We start from the raw sequence: 20,921 nt of genomic DNA on the forward strand, positions 1-20,921 counted from the left end.
AGCCCACCAAGACATGTCTGGGCAAGTGTCTTCTCGGCACAGGGACAAAGGATATAAAATAGGAAACAGTTGCAGTATGCCTTTGCCTTTCTCCTCCCCCACCTACGCTGGAAGCAAAAGGAATGCCGAGAAGCCGATGGTCATCTGAGGAGACTTGTCCAGGCTTAAGAGAAGCCTGTTCATCCACTGGGGTGAGAAAATTGCTGATCTAAATACTGCTTAATGTAATAAGGTTTAAGATTTAGATTGTGTGTTTATCTTCTATTTTCTTTGGTAACTTTCTCTAATCTTTCATGCCTATCATTTGTAATCACTTAAAATTTATAATTCTGTAGTTAATAAATCTGTTTTATACTTTACCTAAAACAGTGTATTTTGTGTGAAGTGCTTGGGAAACCTCAGCTCAGTTTACAAAGCCTGGTGCATGTCCTCTCCACATTGAGGGAAGAGCTGACTGGGTAATAAACTTACACTGGTCAGGCTTCTAACCAGGCAGGGCAAGACAGTACAGTTCTGGGGTGCAAGGCTAAGGAGGTGGGGGGAATTGGCTGGTGCCTGTCTCTGTTTGATTCATGAGTGGCTCTGGGAGCATTCATGCAATCTAGCTGGGTGTGGGGCTCCACATACGGTTGTGCTGAGTGATAACAGCACCTGGAGGGGTTTGCTGCTTGTCGCTGGCAAAGCACTGTGAGAGGGAGTCCAGGCTGGAAAGTTAAGGGAGCACAGCAGTACCCTATTTCCAGGTTGCACCCCAGGGATCCCGTCACACGTAGCTGTTAGACAGAGCAGCATCTGAGGAACATGCACTTTTGGGTGCTTAGCATGAAAGGTGGACAGGGACTCACTGGCGCTACCACAGTGCCACAATGGAGTTTGTGCATTCACCCATGGCAATACCCCTGTGCAATGCTGCCATAGGTTTATAAACTGTGCTGCAGCTTCCACTGACAGACTCAGTAGCTCAAGGAGCCATGACATGAGCAGATCAGAGAGTAAGTGACAGGAGGTCCTGGTTCCAGTCTCACCTGCACTGTCATTGCACCAGGGCTGAGGCTGGACACATTTATAAGCTGCTTCTACACCAGAGCATGACTGTGTTGCACACACAGTGTAGACAGCCTGGTACCTGTGAGTGGCGCTTGATCAGGTCATGCCACCGCACCCCTCCAAGTCACCCTTCTTATCAATGGCTCTCCTTGGGGAGGCTGTGTTTGAGGAAGTTCACAGCCAGGCATTTTGCAAGCCATTCACACTTGTTTCAGTGAATCCATCCCACATACGGTGACACAGGTGACCACCAGGCAGGAGAAGAACAGTTCCTGCATTCTGAAGCACGGGCCCATAAGGATGTGGCCTTGGCAGCAATCAAGGCCTGGGGATGGACTTTTAAAGGCTTTTTCCCTAAAGCTGAAATAACTCCACTTCAAGCCCCAAGCCAGTAACCTGGGAGCCTGTATGTAGATCCATAGCACTCCGGTGCCTTTGATAGGCAATTTATTCCCCACGTGCAGAGGGTTTCAAACAGGAAAACTTTCCTGAAGAACGGGAAGGGAAATGACAGGGTGAACTTGTATAAACTTATCACTTACCAATTTCTATCACTGCTACCCTAACGTGCAGGAGTCTCAGTCCCAAACTAAACCCATCCTCAAAATGAGCCATCCTCTCCTAATGGCTGCTCTCCATCAGCTCAGCGCTTTGCAATGCTGCTCCTCGCACAGTGCTGCAAGCTGGTCAAAGTGCTGCACTGCTCCATCCTTTGGGTGTGATCCTTAGCTCTCAGCTGGAACAGCTACTCCACTCCGCCTGTAAACACTAGCTCTCCACTGGGGACCAGATCCCCACAGCTGCTCTGCTCCCTCCACAGAATACAGCTGCTTCTTTCAGCTCCGCTCTTTTAGAAAAGGATCAGTGGTAGCAGTGACCCTCCCCAGACTCCCTACCCCCCAGAGAAGTACAGCAGCCCAGAAGCATGCACTCTCCTTCCCTACTCCTGGCTTTTCTCTTACCCAACCTTGGCAACCGTCACTCTCCATCAGGGTGACCCCGAGCCCAGTCACTGTCCAGGCCTTTCCCAGGGGGTTCCCAACAGGAGCCCTAGGTACAAGGTGTACCCCAATTATACCTCAATGTCCCCAAATGATGCACAGTTCCTATAGAAATGAGGTACTGCCTCGCCCTGTCAGCTCCTTTCCCTGGTCAGTTCTACGCCACAGAGCTTACAAAGGAAACCCGCTCAGCCCCGCCTCCCCCTCCCGCTCAGTAGTGCACTATCAGGCACAGTGGCTGTGAGTGAGAGGGCTGCTGACGCACACCTACCCGGCGAGGAACAATCATAGAGACAGGCTCAATCAGGCTTTTGCCTGGGATCAGTTTGTAGAACCGGAAGATCTCGCAGGCCGACACGTCAAGGCCTCTCTTTGGCATGATTCCTGAGGAGAGAGCAGAAGAAATGGCAGGTGAGGGTTGTAACAGCGCCCTTCCACCAGCAAACACCCCAGGCAGGCATACTGACCCTCCCGCCAGATGCATGCCTCAGAGGCAGGTACAGACCCTTCTCGTTCCAAGTGACATAACAAGAGCCAGGTGGCTTGTACTGGCCCAACGGCTGTGGGACGCTGGGGGGAATTCCCATCTCCTAAGGGATACAGCATGCTTGGTTGAGAGCTGGATTCCTTCTGAAGCAGACAGGCTTCAAGCACCTGATGATGGGCTGCCTTGGCTGCCAGTGACCCCACTGCACAGACATGGAAAGGGGCAGTGGGGTCTGCTACCCTGACTGCCAGTGGCCCCACTACAGAGACCAATCTTATTTATCATTTTCATTAAGGACCTTGGTGTGAGATAATAAAAACTGTAATGGTCTCCACTCAGGGTCTGGTTGGGAAGCCACAACCCTGGACTGCCAAGGGGAGTGTGGGGAGGGGAGCCTGGGCCCTCCCACTTCTCCAGGCTCCAACCCAGGGCCCCTTGGGCTACCAGTAACCTGGCAACCAAGACTACTTAAGGCTGTTTTCCCTGGGCCTCTCCCCACCTGGGGTCACCTCAGTCCAAGGCCTTCGCCTGGTGGGAAAATCCAAATCACAAGAAAGCAGGAGGAAGTCGGCACTGTCCAGGACCACAGGATACTTCCCTCTCTGCTTGTCTCTGCAGAGGGTCCTCCCTCCCTCCCTCACAGGGCAGCTGCATTTTGTTTTGTTGTGCTCTCCTCTGCTGGAGCTGTGGGCTGCAGGTCTGCTCACCTTCAGCACCACTCCCCAACTGAGCTAATTCGCTGCCTTTTCATTCCTCCAACAGATGGAGCATTTTTGTTTTGTTCAATATCTTCATTAACGATCTGGAGGATGGTGTGGACTGCACCCTTAGCAAGTTTGCAGATGACACTAAACTGGGAGGAGTGGTTGATACGCTGGAGGGTAGGGATAGGATACAGAGGGACCTAGACAAATTAGAAGATTGGGCCAAAAGAAATATGATGAGGTTCAACAAGGACAAGTGCAGAGTCCTGCACTTAGGACGGAAGAATCCCATGCACTGCTACAGACTAGGGACCGAATGGCTGGGCAGCAGTTCTGCAGAAAAGGACCTAGGGGTTACGGTGGACGAAAAGCTGAATATGAGTCAACAGTGTGCCCTTGTTGCCAAGAAGGCTAATGGCATTTTGGGTTGTATAAGTAGGGGCATTTCCAGCAGATAGAGGGTGAGGCCTCATTTGGAGTACTGTGTCCACTTTTGGGCCCCACACTACAAGAAGGATGTGGATAAATTGGAGAGAGTCCAGCGGAGGACAACAAAAATGATTAGGGGGCTGGAGCACATGACTTATGAGGAGAGGCTGAGGGAACTGGGATTGTTTAGCCTGCAGAAGAGAAGAATGAGGGGGGATTTGATAGCTGCTTTCAACTACCTGAAAGGGGGTTCCAAAGAGGATGGATCTAGACTGTTCTCAGTGGTAGAAGATGACAGAACAAGGAGTAATGGTCTCAAGTTGCAGAGGGGGAGGTTTAGGTTGGACATTAGGAAAAACTTTTTCACTAGTAGGGTGGTGAAGCACTGGAATGGGTTACCTAGGGAGGTGGTGGAATCTCCTGCCTTAGAGGTTTTTAAGGCCCAGCTTGACAAAGCCCTGGCTGGGATGATTTAGTTGGGTTTGGTCCTGCTTTGAGCAGGGGGTTGGACTAGATACCTCCTGAGGTCCCTTCCAGCCCTGAGATTCTATGATTCTATGATTCATTTACTGCAGGTGTGGGGGGTGGGGCTGGCTGAGCCAAAAATGAGCCCGTAAGCCCTTGTTGCTCAGTGTGGGGGTTGTATACCCCATCACAATGAAACAAAGTTGGGATGTACTCCCAGTATGGAGGAGGATCAGAATATCATTAAAGAAGTTCTGGAGGACCCTGAAAACTAGAGTAATAGAAAAAGGATGAAATTTAATATTGCATATTGCAAGGTCATGCACTTAGGGACTAACAACAAGAATTTTTGCTATAAGCTGGGGACATATCAGTTGGAAGTGACAGAGGAGAAGGAAGACCTGCATGTATTGGTTGATCACAGGATGACTATGAGCTGCCAATGTGATGTAGCTGTGAAAAAGGCCAATGCAGTCCTAGGTTGCATCAGGCAAAGTATTTCCAGTAGAGATAGGAAAATGTTAGCACCATTATATGCTCCTGGGGGATTTCTGTGCTACTGCACATGCAGAATTTGTGCAGAAATTAATGTTGTGCGTGCAGAATTTCCTTTTTCTCTCCACAGAAATATGGGTGAATGGAAACACTCCCCTATGAGGAGCGACTGAACAGACTAGGTTCGTTATCTTGGAGAGGGACATGACAGAAGTCTAGAAAACAGTGACTGCCCAGAGACGTGCGATTGGGAGCTCCTGTTTTCTCTGTCTCAGAACACAAGGACAAGGGGACGTTCAGTGGCACTGAAAAGTGGGAAATTCAAACCAATAAAAAGGATACACTTCTTCACACAACTTGTTATTAGCCTGTGGAACTCTGATGAGCTGTTCACCCCACAACAGCCCTGAAAGGCTTACGGAAGCTGAGAAAGACCAATTGTGATAGACCCCACATGAGGGGATTAGCCTGGAGAAGCAACCCCTGACTGCAGCATGAAGCTCAACTGAGCAGGTGTATGCTGGGCTAGTATAAAGCCAGGAAGCTGCCAACAGAGATGGCTGCAGTGAGGAAGGCTACAGCCACCCTCTGTGCATTAGAGAGGGAAGGAGGGAATCCAGGTATGACAAGGTGGACTAGGCCCAGAGGCCCCCGTTGGAGGCCTGAGGGTCCTGCTACACCCCATCCCAGAGAGGAGCAGAATAAAAGTCTTCCAAGCAGCCTAAAGTGGCTGCAGGGGAAGCAGCCGATCAGAGGGGCGGCAGACACAGGGTCCGTCAGTTGCTGTTTGGACCTGCACGAGAGAGTACTGGGTTCCTGGCCTGGCTGGAAGAGCAGCAGGACCACAGACAGCTCCGTGCATGCAGGGACCAAGGAGCTAAGCAGTTGCTCCTGGCTGGCTACTGGGGGCATGGCCCCATACCGGGGCCGGGAGAAGGTAAAGACTGCATACCCCGGAAGGGGTTTGTTCTGTTCCTCCAACAGACAGTGTGTGAGACTTGGCTGGAGGGCTGAGTCACTGAAGACCCACTGAACAAACCATTGACTGAGGGACGCAGGCGAGAGGTGGGTGACCCCATTACAACAGGGAAAGAGTAAGACCTCGGGAGCCTGACCCTGTGGGAAGGGCATTCCCAAAAGAGAGGTGGGTGGAGAAAAAAGCCTGTGGGAGGCAAGTAGGAAGCAGCCCAGGGAGAGAGCAGCAAGGTTGGAGACTGAGCAGGTCTTGACTGAGTGCTGTAGGGTCCCTGGCTTGGAACCTGGATTTGTGGGTGGGCCCAGGATTCCCCTACTCGCCACAGACAGAGCGGCATTGCCTGGAAAAGTCCAGTGAGACGCTGTACCCCGGGATGGGAAAGCTCACAGCGACCTGGCTGGAGCGCCAACTCACGAAGGGGACGCTGCAGCTCCGGGCATGAGAAAGGGGCTGCAGAGTGAAAGAGGGGACAACCGGTCAGGGCCTTGCACCTGGAAGAGAGCTAATCCCCAGAGCAGCCCCGAGCAGTGAGGGCCCCATGACAGGAACTCATTGCCACAGGAAGTCACTGAGGCCCACCAGAATTTAGCAAGAGGGACTATTTTATATGGCCAATAAGAAACTCCCGAGTTTTAATGGTAACACACATTCTGGCAGGGCTCCTAAGCCTCCTGCTCCAGGGCTGAAGCCAGTCTCTGAGCACTAGAGACCATGAGCACTACAGACTGTGTGTGGGCAAGCTATCCCACAGGGTACTGTGAGGCACTTATAGACACTCTGGAGGGTGGAGTCAAGGCTCTGACCACTTCCTGCCCCTCTCCATTCACTTGTTCCTGGGGGCGCAGCAGCTGCATGAAGTCTGCTTTGGTCAAGCAGGGGAGCTCTGTGTATGAGTGGGGGAGGGTTATTATACCTCCCTGCATGGGCACATTAGGGCTAGTCAAAATCTAGCTCTCAGTAAGAAAAAAGTCTAATGCAGGGGTCGGCAGCCTTTCAGCAGTGCTGTGCCGAGTCTTCATGTAGACACTCTAGTTTAAGGCTTCGCGTGCCGGGAATGCATTTGAACGGTTTTTAGAAGGTCTCTCTCTAAGTCTATAATATAGAACCAAACTACTGTTATATGTAAAGTAAACAAGGTTTTCAGAATCTTTCAGAAGCTTTTATTTAAAATTAAATTTAAATGCAGATCTTATTAGTGTAGTGTGATCCTTGCCCTGGCTTTTCCTTGCTGAGTTTTCCAATGTCTGGTGGCGCCTATTTAGATACTTTAAGCTGCACACAGGCTTCTGAGTGATCAGTTGTTAACCAGTTGGCAGGAGGTCAGCGGCTGGAACCCCAGATGGCAGCTGAGGTGAGTGGAGCTGGCGGCTGGTAGGGCTGAGCAGGGCTGGAAGCCTGGACCCTGTCTGGCAGGGGCCTGCGCTGGAAGCAAGGTGAGTGGGGCTGCGGCGGGGAGAAGCCAGCAGCTGGCACTGAGTGGGACTGGCGGCAGGACCTTGCCACAAGTGCCGTAGGTTGCCAACCCTTGGTCTAATCTCCCAGGCTTCACGTGCTATTACTAGCATAACGTGGCAGCTATGAGTTTGTGGGCGTGGTCCTTGCCCCATCTCTGCCTGACTTTGAAAGCTGTCTGAGCTACGCACTATATAAACCAGCAGCCTTCTGCTGCTGCCACGGATGGCGTGTTCCCCTGCAATGCTGACTAGACACTCCAGAAAGCAGTGCGTGGGGGAGATGAATGTGCACTCCATGATGAGACGCTGGCTTCCTCAAGTGTTGATCCAGTGTAGCATGGAACAGGTGCCCTGGCTGCAGCATCTAATGAGCAATTCAAAGTAGGCAGGAACAGAAGCCATAAACCTGTCTGTACAGACCTGAGGTGGTATTTTCCCTGTGGAGATTATGTGCAGACAGCACAAATCTGGAGGTAGTTCTGTAATTTTACTAAGAATAATTGCCTTGAAATGTAACCACAGTGTGCTACAATTTTAAGCATTGCCCCTTCTTGCATAAAGATCAGTTTATGAGCTAAGAGTCCAACGGGAGACAAGTATATTTTAACTGGAGTAACTGGGACTGGCCTAGCTTTCAGCCACTCCAGATTTTCACCAAGTGCCTCAGTGCAAACTTACCCCACTCTAACTGCTGGGTTGACTCTCCTCTCTCTCTTGTCAGTTTTATATGGGTGTAACTGCACTGATCTTAATGGAGTTACACTCTGATTTGCACCCTGCATGTGAGAGCACAATTAGACCAATGACCTTAACATCCATGCACAGCAGCCAGTGCCTGGCACTGCACATTCCTGCACTGCAGGAGGCTCATCAGTCTGCATCAGAAAGATGAAGGACTGAGCTGGCTGTGCCAGAGATGTGGGGATTGCAGAGCTGAGGCTCCGAGCACTACATCATCCGCTGCAGGGGACTTGAAGTCTCCAGCAGCAGATCCTGCACCGTGCCCAAGGGGAGCAGAGGGGTTTGGGGAATGCAGCAGGTGAGCAAAGGAAGCCATTGGAGCAGCCCTATCAGTCTGCATCCTGCAACAAATGCACAGTCCTGACTACCCAGTCTGCAAGGTGCTGCACAGTGCTGGGCTGTACGGAGCACCCGCAGCCCCACTCACCTCCATGGCAGTGCAGAACAAGCAACAGCCCACAACAAGTCCCCACATTTGTTTCAGAGCACATCAAAGGGAGAGGTGGCTAGGGTGGGCAGAACCCTGCTCACAGACTCCCGGGTGCAACAGCCAGGCAAAGGCAGCTATTAGCCAGTTGCAGTAGTAACTGGAAAAACATACCCAAGCAAACAGCAAGAAGCAGGGTGGGGCAGGTTGCTACCTGCTCGGCAGCATAGCTCTGCCTTTGTACAGGTGGAGCAACCCATGTGTTTGGCTGGGGCTGGATGTGGCCCTAAGTCCTCCACTGACGAGCCTCCTTTAGTCCTGAACTACTGCTGAATCTTTACAGCAGCTTCATTTACTTTTAATGTTAATAAATCCTCCTGTCTAATGAGCATTTGATCTGATTTCAAAGGTGGCTGCTCCTTGTCTTGACTCCAAAGTCAGCTCAGTGTATATTCCCCCACTGCATTCAGTGGACTAGATTTTGGTAACACTGGAAAGAAGGTCTTCTTGACAAATACATTTGACAGCATTTCTTGATGAGGTTACAAGTTAGGCTGATAAAGGTAATTGTGTTGATGTACTGAAAGTTGTGTGAGGTGTCTGACTTAATACCACATGCTATTCTGATTAAAAACTGGCTAACTGATAAATCTCAAAAGCAATTGAAAATTGCCATCCAGTGGGGTGCTTCCAAGAGGGTTCCACAGGGATGAGTTCTCAGCCCAATTCTATTCACTATTTTAAACAACGATCTGGAAGAAGTTATAAAATCCTTGCAGGTAAAATTTAGATGACACAATTGGTGGAATGGTAAATAACGATAAGGAGGGCAGTTCTACAAACCAACCTGGCTTGCAGTAAACTGTGTCTTAATATAACCGAAAGCAAGTTCTTACACCTAGGAACAAAGTCAGATGGACGGGGAAGCAGTGATGCTGAAAAGAATTTAGGAGTCATGCTGGAAACCAACTGAACATGTGCTCCAAGTGCCAGGATGTGGCCTAAAAAGCTAATGTAGTCCTGGGACATGGTAACAGGGGAATATCACGTAGCAGTAGACACATCCCTGGGGATACTATTGCCCCAGATTTAAAATTGAGGAAGATTTAGGGAAGAGCCACAGGAATAATCTGAGGACTGGAAACCAAGCTTTCCATTAGAGGCATCAGGAGTTCAATCTAATTAGCCTATCGAAAAGAGGGTTAAAAGACTATTTAAACATGGTCTGTAAGTCTCTGCTTGAGGAGAAGATGGCTGATACTGGAGAGCTCTTTAGTGTAGCAGGCAAAGGCACAAGGAGATCCCAGATTGGAAGCAAAGTCAGTAGAGTTCAAACTAGGAATAAGACACATTTTAACAGCGGAGTAAATAGCCACTGAAGCAGTTCCCGAACAATGTGGGGGGGTTTCCAGCATTTGCAGTCTTGCAGACACCCATATCAAGACTGGGTGTCTCTTTCTAAAAGATCCGCTCTAGCTCAGCTGGGAGCTCTGGGGGAGGGGGAAAGGGGAGGGACAGGGACGACTGCAGGGCTCACTGGGCAAGATTTTCTGGCTGGGTTCTGGAGGGTGTCAGATTAGATGGTCATAACAATCCCTCTAGTTTAGGAGTCTATGGATCTGTGATTTACAGCAGTGTAACACTGAGTGAGAGCAGAACCGGGCCCCCTGGCTTCTCACCAAAACCCATGGAATTGTGGGCCAGTCCTGTACTCCCACTGGATTCCCTCAGGGTGTGGGACTGGGCCCCTAGTGAGATGAGAAATACACGATACAAACTCACCGATTCCTTTCTGTGGTAGATGGGAGCGGTATTCCATCAGGTAGTTCAGGTACGGCTTCTCAGGGCTTATCTCATAGTATCGTATGTTCCCATCTCCCTACAGATGGCAAGAGAGAACACAAGGCATTGCTTAGCCCCTGCTGCAGGAGAGGGCTGGTTCACCTTCTCTAGAACGTCCATTGTTCTTTTAAAGCTCTATCATATCACCTTGTTTTTGTTTCCTCTCTAAACTAAACCGTCTCAATCTTTCCAGTCTCCTTCCATAGAAAAGTCTTTTCCTGGCCTCTAATATTTTTCCTCCACTGGTCTCTGAACCCCTTTTATTTCTGTTATGTCCTTTTAGTCAGAGAGTGATCAGAATGGAACCCAATATTCCAGGTGAAGGTGTATCACTGATTTACAGAACTACACTTAGGAAGGGAAATCAAACGCACAACTGCAAAATGGGGAATAACTGGCTAGATGGTGAAAAGGATCAGGGGGTTTTAGTGGATCACAAATTGAATGAGTCAACAATGTGATGCAGTTGTGAAAGAGGCTGATATTCCAGGGTATCTTAACAGGAATGTCATATGTAAGACACCAGGAGGTAACGGTCCCCCTCTATGCGGCACTAGTGAGGCCTCAGCTAGAGTAACATGTGAGTTGCCAGAGTCCAGAGGAGAGAAACAAAAATGCTCAAAGGTTTAGAAAACCTGACCTATAAGGAAAGGTTAAAGAAACTGGACATGTTTGGTCTTACAGAAGACTGAGGCAGGACCCGATAACAGTCTTCAAGCATGTTAAGGGCTGTTCTAAAGAAGACTGATCAATTGTTCTCCATGTCCACTGAAGGTAGGACAAGAAGTAATGGGCTTAATCTGCAGCAAGGGAGATTTTGGTTAGATATTAGGAAAAACTTTCTAACTCTAAGGTTAGTTAAGCTCTGGAACAGGCTTCCAAGGGAGGTTGTGGAATCCCCATCATTGGAGGCTATAAGAACACGTTGGACAAAACACCTGTCAGGGATGGCCTAGGTATATTTGGTCCTGCCTCAGCGCAGGGGCTGGACTCGATGACTTCTTGAGGTCCCTTCCAGCCCTACATGTCTGTGATTCTAAGTGTTCAGTGGTGCCCCCGCCCTGGGCTGCCCACTGCATGGGAGTGCAGCTCAGTTAGGGGCTAGATATCTCTCTATTATTGGATTCTCAGTCCCTGCAAAGAGGAGGGGACAGGCACTGACAGACCTTTGCTCACCCAGGCCCTGACCCTGCAAGTACTCCTGTGTGTGCTGAGCTTCACTCCCACAAAGGCAGTGGCTCTAGCTTATGTGCCTAGTGTTAGTGTCAAGCTTGTTAGCACAGGAGTAGGGCCATGGGGTAAGGATTAAAGAGCTAGACACGCCAGGACTTTGGGAACTTTCAGATCAACACATGAAAGTACTTTTTTCTGCCTGTCATATAATGAGCCGAACAGGAGGACATGTGGATCTCCAAATGCATACCACACTAGGCAATGCACAGCAATTTGTGATCCACACTTGGACAAGTGAGCCCCAAAGGCTTTTAAAAGCAGAGTGAAATCCCATCTTTTCAGCCTCACTTCTAGTGAGTGCAAGTGAAGTCTTTTCCTACTACTTTTTTGCTCATCTTTGGCTAAGATTGTGGGATGTCCTGGGAATACATGATTTTGCAGTTAATACTGAAGACCCGATTCAGTTAGTATCTGTCTATTATCCAATAAGTGTCTTATTGCTTCATCAGGGACCTTCAGGTAAAGCATAACGGCATGATTCTCATCTCACTCAAGCAAGTGTAAATCAGGAGTAACTCCACTGAAGCCAAGGGCATAAAAGCAGTGTAGTTGGGAACAGAATCTGTGGTGTTGATGTTAATTCAAAGAAAAAGCACTTACCTTGCTCACCACATACAGCATGTGGGTGTCAGAGTCATAGAACGGGAACAGCAGCCCCGAGGAGCCATCCAGATCCTCCTCAACTAAAGGCACAGAAAGATCACCCTGGGCATGTCAAAGGAGAGAGAAACAGCCGCTCTCAGAACCTTAGTGCCTTGCTTGAAAATTTCCTAGAGCATCTGATCCTGAGTCCCACTGTTGCTCCCACTGGATTTGTGGGAGGGGGGCAGTTCTGAGAGGGCCCATGGCTATGGAGGGAGGGACACACAGAAGTCTCTTTACACTTCTTATTGCAGGTCTGCAGTATGGACATGCTGCTCCCGTCTGCCTGCAGCCAGCCTTTAGCTCCTTTGAAACTGCTCCCTCCCATACCCAGAACCCCTGCCAATGCTAGACAATGGCTTCCATTTCTGTTTGCATTATTGCCATGCTGTCAGCCTGCCTTGCTTCTTCACCAATTCATTTCTATGTCATAACATATTATACACAACAGCCAAGATCCACCTCAGAGTTTTTAGCTTGACAGACCACCTTGGAACTTAGCTACAAATTAATTCTTGGGTATTTGGCAAGCACAAGGGTTAAAGTGAAAGTAATGAGGAATCCCAATTGGTGAAGAAAACTGAAGCGTCTATGGCTGGATTGCTGGCTCTACTCACCTGCTCCCATAGAGCAATTTGCCTGTTATTCCAGCGGGATGTTCCAGTAGAGAGCAGCTTTTTCATGTTTCCTAGAAACAAAACTTTATTCACTCTGTGATTCTTGCAGCTGGCTTCCTGTAAGGAGACACACAGAACATTACTATCATGGTCACATGGGAAATCCAGGCATGGGGAGACATTTTTTTCTCATTGCTGTCCGAAGCTTATTTGAGTTTGCTGAGCAGAAAAGGCACTAACTGCACCTTCCTCCTGAAGCCCCACCAAAAGAGGATCTCACTGCACATCTGCCTCTCCTCACATGGCCCTCTGCAGCAATGGCAGCGCAGGTCCCATGGGGATGGGTTGCTTGCCCTGCTGCAGCAGTGACAGCACTGGTCCTGGTGGGGCTGGGCCGCTCGCCCTGCTACAGCAACGGCAGTGCAGGTCGCTTGTAGGGTTGCCAGGCGTCTGGTTTTCGACCAAAAGTCCCAGTTGAAAAGGTATCCTGGCAGCTCCAGTCAGCACAGCTGAACGGGACGCTAGAAGTCCGGTTGGCCACAGTGCCAACAGGGCAGGCAGGCTCTGTACGCAGCTCCCAGAATGCAGCTGGCATGTTCCTCTGGCTCCTAGGCGGAGGTGTGGCCAGGGGGACTCCGCGTGCTGCCCCCGCACACAGGCGCCACCCCGAGTGCTGGCTCCAGAGCTCCCATTGGCCACGATCTGCAGCCAATGGGAGCCGTGGGGGCAGTGCCTGTGGGGGGAGGGGGCGTATGGCACATGGAGCCCCCTGGCCCTCCAAGAGCTGGAGGGACATGTTGCCACTTCCCAGGAGCTGTCTGAGGTCAGCACCACCTGGCGCCTGCACCCTGAACACCCTCCTGCGTCCCAACATCCTGCCCCATCCCTGAGCCCCCTCCCACACTCTGAACCCCTCGGCTCTACCCGGGAGCCCCCTGCTGCACCTCAAGCCCTTCATCCCCAGCCCCACCCCAGAGCCTGCACCCCCTCCCACACCCCAATCCCCTTCCCCAGCCCAGAGCCCCCTCCTACACTCCGAACCCCTCGGCCCCACCCTCCAAACCCCTACCCCAGCCTGGTGAAAGTGAGCGAGTGAGCGAGGATGGGGGAGAGTGCGCAACAGAGGGAGGGGGCATGGAGTGAGCGGGGGCAGGGCCTTGGAGAAGGGGCAGGGCCTCGGGGGAAGTCTTGGGGCAGGGCAAGGGTGTTCTCTTTTCTGCAATTAGAAAGTTGGCAACCCTAGTCATACGGGGCGGGGCTGCTTGTCCTGCTGCAACAATGGCACCAGTGTGGCACACATTTCAAAGGGGCTGAGGGCAGCACGGAAAGCCCAGCCCTCAGCTGTACACCGCGTTGGGGTGCATAAGGGGGAGACCGTGGGCCCTCTAGCCGCAGCAGCTTGCAGGAGCTACATGCCAGAATACTGCTACCCTGCCAGCAGAAATCTTCCCTAGGCTGCGGCTAGTGATGTTTGGGTACTTGCACAGTGTGGCCCCGCAATCTCTCCCACCCAGTCAGAGAGGACTATTCAAACAGGCGCTGGCAAGGGGACAACACAGACCTGGATCCCCTGCCATCTAGTCCCAGGACACCACGCACCACGGTGTCTAGGTGGGAAACCAACACAAACATGGTGAACTCAGGGGGGAGTTCGAGAATGAGCTGGGCAAGAAGCAGGAGGTTGGGGTGAGCGTAAGAAAGGCAGACAGGCAAGAGTGGCATGAGGTGTTCCTGGGACTAGTTAGGTGAGGGGACGAGGCAGGGCTGCATAGGAGCAAGGGAAATCTTCGTGTTTTCCTGTCCGAGAGGTGGGATGTGTTAGCTCACAGAAGAGTGCAGCATTCCTCCCCAGTCACTCTGGCTATGTTGCGGTTTCCAGGTTTATTCTGCAGGCGGGGAAGGAGTGTAGCTGTAAAGCAGCACAATGCTTCGTAACATGCTAATGACTGTCCAAAAGCAGCGGCCAGGCTGCCAAGAAGAGCAAGTCACACCAAGCTGTTGGGAGAGGCTGAGAAATGGCTGCTAGAGATTAGAGCAACAGCATCCAGTTGATTTCCTCTTGTGAGCAGGCTCCGTTTCATTCAGGGCTGGCTCAGAGGAACATACGGAGCTAAGTAGTGACCACTGGGCTGGAGCAGGACCTCAGCGAGGAGGAGGAGGAGACAGGAGGGCAGAATCTCTGTCTCCTTGCCAACACAGAAGCCTCAAGGGCCAGGAGACCCTGGGGAGGGTCTATGGGTCACTAACTGTTGGGGGATCTGGGAACTGCACAAGCACTGGAAATAAAGACACCGGGGTGATCCAACAGAAAGAGGCATGGAAGACTCTTTATAATACCAGCCCAAACACAGGGTGCAGGCCCAAAAGGGGGAGAGCCTGCCCAGGACCCTGTGACAGCGCCCAATACAGAGCCCTGCCGACACGCCACCCCTTCAGTTCCCTCTTGCTGGCTACCCCGAGAGAAGGGCAGGAGGGTGGGTATTGGAATGGACATGAACAACATACCTCGAAGAACAACAGTTAAGAAGGTAAGTGTTTTGGATTCTTCGAGTGCTTGTTCACGTCGATTCCAATCGGGTGACTCCCAAGCCCAAGTTCAGGAGGCGGGGTTGGAGTCTTCCCCTGACTGAAGCACTGCTCGTCCGAAGGCTCTGGCCTGCTGGGTAATCGCATAGTGTGCGGTGAAAGTGTGGATGGAGGCCCACGTCGCCGCTCTGCAGATTTCCTGAGTAGGAACTTGAGCCAGGAACGCTGTTAATGAAGCCTGCACCCTGGTGGAGTGCGCAGAGATTGGAGGTGCAGGAACACCTGCCAGGTTGTAGCACTCACGAATACAGGACGCTATCCATGACGAGAAACGTTGTGACGACACAGGCAGTCCTTTCATTCTGTCCGCCACTGACATGAATAACTGGACCGATTTTCTGAACAGCTTCATTCTCTCGATGTAAAAGGCTAGCGCCCTTTAGACATCCAGAAAGTGGAGTCTCTGCTCCCTGCCGCTGGAGTGTGGCTTAGGGTAGAATACCATGAGAAAGACGTCCTGGTTGATGAGAAACTGCGACACAACCTTCGGGAGGAAAGCAGGGTGAGGTCTGAGCTGCACCTTGTCCTTATAGAACATGGTGTAGGGAGGATCTGATGTCATGGCTCTGAGCTCAGACACCCTCCTGGCCAAGGTTATTGCTCCCAGGAACCTCACCTTGTAAGAGAGGTAGAGCAGGGAGCATGTTGCTAATGGTTCAAAGGGGGGTCCCATGAGCCTGGAAAAGACCAGGCTGAGGTCCCAGGCAGAGACAGGCTGACACATGTTATGGTATAGCCTGTCGAGCCTTTTTAAGAGCCAGCTGACCATAGGATTAGGGAACACAGAGTGGCCCTCCGCACCTGGGTGGAAGGCTGAAACGGCAGCTAAGTGCACCCTTACTGATGACAACAAAAGTCCCTGCTGCTTCAGATGGAGGAGGTAGTCCAGAATGAGTGGCACTGAGGCTAGCGTCGGGAACGAATGGCGCTGCGCCGACCAGGGTGAAATTCTCTTCCACTTGGCAAGGTATGTGGCTCTCGTAGAGGGTTTTCTGCTGCCAAGGAGGACCTGTCTGACCTGGTCTGAACAGGAAAACTCCATTGGATTCAACCATGGAGCTTCCATGCCGTGAGGTGAAGCGACTCGAGGTTCAGATGTTGAAGACGACGGTGATCTTATGTCAGAAGGTCCGGAAAGAGTGGCGGCAGGGTGATCAGGGCTCCCACGGACATGGCTAGGGGAGATGTGTACCAGCGCTGACGGGGCCAGGCTGGTGCTATCAACATGACCTGAGCTTGTTCTCTCCGGATCTTGAGGAGCACCTTGGGAACAGGTGGAAAGGCATATAGGAGACAACCTTCCCATGGGAAGAGGAACGCACCCGCTCTGGAGCCTGGGCTGTGATTCTGGAAGGAGCAGAACTGCTGGCACTTCCTGTTGTGTCATGTGGCGAATAGGTCTATCTGGAGAAATCCCCACCTCTGGAAGATTGAAATCGCGACATCCGGGCAAAGGGACCACTTGTGCCTGTGAAACAACCTGCTGAGGTGGTCTGCCAGCTTGTTCTGTACCCCAGGGAGGTATGACGCTTGTAGGTGTATTGAATGTTAGAAGTCCCACAGCATGAGGGCTTCCTGGCACAGGGGAGAGGAGCGTGCGCCCCCGTTTGTTGCTGTAGAACATTGCTGTTGTATTGTCCGTCAAAGCGTGGTGTGGGCTTTGCTTAAGAGCCCCAGATATCACTTGAGCCTTCCTCTTTTTGGGGGTGGGGGAGGGATAGCTCAGTGGTTTGAGCACTGGCCTGCTAAACCCAGGGTTGTGAGGCTATTTAGGGAGCTGGGGCAAAAACCTGTCTGGGGGTTGTTCCTGCTTTGAGCAGGGGGTTGGACTAGATACCTCCTGAGGTCCCTTCCAACCCTGACATTCTATGATTCTATGACTGATACACATTGTCCCGGTAAGTGTGCCCGGAAGGTCTGGCATGCCAAGCGCACTGCTCTCAGCTCTCTGACACTGATGTGGAGACCTAGTTCCTACTGAGACCAGAGGCCTTGAGTCCTGCGGTCTCTCAGATGTGCTCCCCAGCCCAAGTCTGATGCGTCCTTCACTAGCGACAGAGACGGCTGCGGAGTGGCGAAGGGGACCCTGAGCATATCTCCTGAGGGTTGAGCCACCACAGGAGGTAGGAGAGGACCAGGCAACGCAGGGGCAAAATCCTGTCCAAGCTGTCCTGGGCTGGGTGATACACTGACGCAAGCCGCAACTGAAGCGGTCGAAGGCCAAGCCTGGCATGCTGCACCACGTCGGTACAGGCAGCCGTGTGTCCGAGAAGCTTCAGGCAGTTTCTCTCTGTGGTGGTGGTGGTGGGAAACTGTCTGAAGCCTGGAATGATATCGGTCAGGGCGTGAAACCTCGCTTCAAGTCCAGTATTGCCACTATAAACTCTATCCTCTGGATGGGGGACAGAGTCAATTTTGCTTCGTTTAGAAGGAGACCCAGGTTGTCGAAGGTGGTTCTGATGAATCTGACCTGAGCTTCCACTTGGGTCCTGGAGGACCCCTGATCAGCCAATCATTGAGGTATGGCAACACCTGTACCTGGTACCTTTGCAAGAACATGGCAACAACTGCCATGCATGTGAAGACTCAAGGTGCTACTGACAGGCCGAACGGAAGGATAGTAAATTGGTAGCAGGTACTGTTGACTGCAAACCTGAGGTACTTCCTGTGGGGCTGAGTGATTGCGATATGAAAATATGCGTCCTTCAAGTCGAAGGTGACATACCAATGAGGGGATGATGGAGGCCAAAGAGACTGTGTGGAACTTGAGTTTCTTCACAAACTTGTTGAGTTCACCCAGGTCCAAGATAGGCTTGAGGCCGCCTTTGGCTTTCGGTATTAGGAAATACCTGGAATAAAAGCCCTTGCCCCTGTGCTCCTGAGGAACCTCCTCCACTGCTCCTAGAGATAGGAGCGACTGCACCTCCTGGATAGGAGCTGCTTGTCCCTGAAGAGGGTCGGGGAAGGAGGGTGGAAGGGCACAGAAGGGCTTTGTGAACAGGGGCTACTAACTGGGAGTTTTGCAAAAGGAGTTCTCCAGGTGAAGGAGGAGCAAATACAGGACCCTTGGGGTAAGTGACTGTCTGTAGTGCGTGTTTGTTTGTGTTTGGGGGTTACACGCTGTGTGCCGAGCTTGTGTTTGTCCGTCTGGTTGGTTGGTTGGTTGAAGGACCGTGTGCTGTGGCTGGCAGTTGGAAGCTGTGAGCTTCAAAGGAAGGTTTGAAAGCTAGAAGCCTCTGTTGATCGGCTGAGCCTTAGTCAGTGGGCGGGGCTATCAAGCAGGCCACGGCTTTATAAAGCAGTGCCAAGCGACCAGGGAGCTTTGCGAACAGAGGTTGCTAACAGGGAGTTTCGCAAGGAGTTTGGAAGGGGAGTGGGAAGGGGGCAAGGGCCCCTTGCTGTTGTTTTCGTTTTAAAACCTATAAACTAAATGACAGTCAAAACTCCTTGCTGTAAACACCCCTTCAGTAACTAGGAGACAATGCAGGCAGAAGCCCAGCAGCAGAGTGGGGGCTATCCAGTTTATTGCACTGACTGTCGCATGTATGATTACCTGCCCTGTGGGCGGGTGGCGTATGTGTGCAGTCGGTGCAAGAAGCTCCTGGCCCTCAGAGACCATGTACGGACTTTGGAGGCCAGGGTGGCGGAACTGGAGGAGCTGAGAGAGGCAGAGAGGTATGTTGATGAGGCTTTCCGGGACACTGTAGAATTGTCCCACCTCCGCTCAGACAGTTCCTGTGCTGTTGAGGAGGAAGAAGGGCCCAGGGAAGTAGAGCAGTCAATGGGAGCAGAGGGAAACCTTCCCATAGTTGGGACCCTCCTTCCAGATGGTGCTGGGGTTGCCTCTCGCACTGAGGTTGCCTCTCCGGGGGAGGGAACTCCAGTTTCTAGGAAAAGGCAGGTGTTAGTAATGGGAGATTCGATTATTAGAAATGTAGATAGCTGGGTTTGTGATGACCGGGAGAACCGTATGGTGACTTGCCTGCCTGGTGCAAAGGTTGCGGATCTCTCGAGGCATCTAGATAGACTTATGTGTAGTGCTGGGGAGGAGCCACTGGTCGTGGTACATGTAGGTACCAATGACATAGGGAAGGGTAGGAGGGATGTCCTGGAGGCCAAATTTAGGCTGCTAGGAAGAGACTGAAATCCAGGAACTCTATGGTGGCATTCTCAGAAATGCTCCCAGTTCCACGCACAGGGTCAGGTAGGCAGGCAGAGCTTCAGAGTCTCAATGCGTGGATGAGACGATGGTGTAGAGAGGAGGGGTTTACATTCATTAGGAACTGGGGAATCTTTTGGGATGGAGGGAGCCTATACAGGAGAGATGGGCTCCACCTAAACCAAAGTGGAACCAGACTGCTGGCACTAAACATTAAAAAGGTTGTAGAACAGTTTTTAAACTAGGAGATGGGGGAAAGCCGACTGCTGCAGAGGAGCATGTGGATCGGACAAAGACTTCTCTTAGAGGAGAGTCTATTGATAGAGATTCTCTAGGTTATAGTCAGGAACAGAGGATGGAAGAGGATAATATAAGGGCCAGATCAGACAAGAAACATTCACATAAAAAGGCATCTGACGCATCAGAAAAGGGCAGACAAATAAACAGGGACAAGTTTTTAAAGTGCTTGTACACAAATTCTAGAAGTCTAAATAATAAGATGGGTGAACTAGAGTGCCTTGTGATAAAGGAGGATATAGATATAATAGGCATCACAGAAACCTGGTGGACTGAGAGCAATCAATGGGACACAATCATTCCGGGCAGGGCCGGCTCCAGACCCCAGCGCGCCAAGCGCGCGCTTGGGGCAGCGTCCCACGGGGAGGGCGGCATGCGGCTCCGGCGGACCTCCCGCAGGCATGCCTGCGGACGGTCCGCTGGTCCCGCGGCTCCGGTGGACCTCCCGCAGACGTGCCTGTGGAGGGGCCGCTGGTCCCGCGGCTTCGGTGGAGCATCTGCAGGCAACGGTCTGAGATGATACAGGACCATGCACAGTAGAAAGGGGACAGTCGGGATGAGAAGGTAAGGCAGGGTGGATCCAGTTGGAGATCTGGTGCACCGTCCTTGGCCGCACCTTCAAAAGGCTGGTTTCGGGGCAGAAAGTGGTTTGGATTGGCCAGAGCCCTGGCCTGAGGACAGGTGTTGTCTTTTCCTGCCACTCCTGTTCCTCCTCCAAGAACCATCCTGACGGTTCTGCTGATAGAACCTCGGAGGAGGTTGCGACCTAAAGTGTGGCAGGAGTGTGCACACTCAAAGACCTGAGGGTGGCTCGTGAGTCTTTCAGGCTATGCATCACACCCTCAAATGGGAAGTCCTGAATGGTCTGTTGGACCTCATAAGGGAGACCCGAGACTTGAAGCCAGGAGCCCCTTCTCATGGCCACCCCAGTAGCCATGACCCTAGTGGCGGCATCAGCACCATCCAACATGGCCCGGAGGGAACCCAGGAGACTAGCTTTCCCTCCTCCACCAAGGCTGAGAACTCGACTCAGGAGTCTGAAGGGAGGAGCTCCTCAAATTTGTTCATCGCTGCACAGCTGTTATAAGAGTACCTGCTGATGATGGCCTGTTGGTTCAAGATATAGAGCTTCAGACCCCTTGGAGAGTAGACCTTTCTCCCGAAAAAGTCGAGTTGCTTAGCCTCCCTGTTTTTAGGGGAGAGCGCCTGGAAACCCTGCCACTCATGCTGATTAGCAGCAGCCACGACAAGAGAGTCAGGAGGTGGGTGGGAGTACAAGTGTTCATACCCCTTGGAGGGCACGGAATAACGCCTCTCGT

At 51.7% G+C, this 20,921-nt stretch overlaps 1 protein-coding gene across 3 annotated transcripts in view; it reads right to left on the minus strand.

Annotated features, from left to right (window-relative positions):
- CORO2A (coronin 2A) overlaps positions 1 to 20,921 on the minus strand; it is a 115,967-nt gene that overhangs the window by 10,916 nt on the left and 84,130 nt on the right. For all 3 annotated transcript variants that reach the window (XM_045021893.1, XM_045021892.1, XM_045021894.1), the window contains 4 exons: positions 12,561 to 12,677; positions 11,902 to 12,006; positions 10,009 to 10,105; positions 2,320 to 2,432 (listed from right to left, as the gene is read on the minus strand). In XM_045021893.1, the coding sequence (XP_044877828.1) occupies positions 2,320 to 2,432; positions 10,009 to 10,105; positions 11,902 to 12,006; positions 12,561 to 12,677 (432 nt within the window). The remainder of the gene's footprint in view (positions 1 to 2,319; positions 2,433 to 10,008; positions 10,106 to 11,901; positions 12,007 to 12,560; positions 12,678 to 20,921) is intronic.

Source organism: Mauremys mutica, chromosome 6 (genome assembly GCF_020497125.1).
Source record: "Mauremys mutica isolate MM-2020 ecotype Southern chromosome 6, ASM2049712v1, whole genome shotgun sequence".
In the NCBI taxonomy this organism is placed as follows: domain Eukaryota; kingdom Metazoa; phylum Chordata; order Testudines; family Geoemydidae; genus Mauremys; species Mauremys mutica.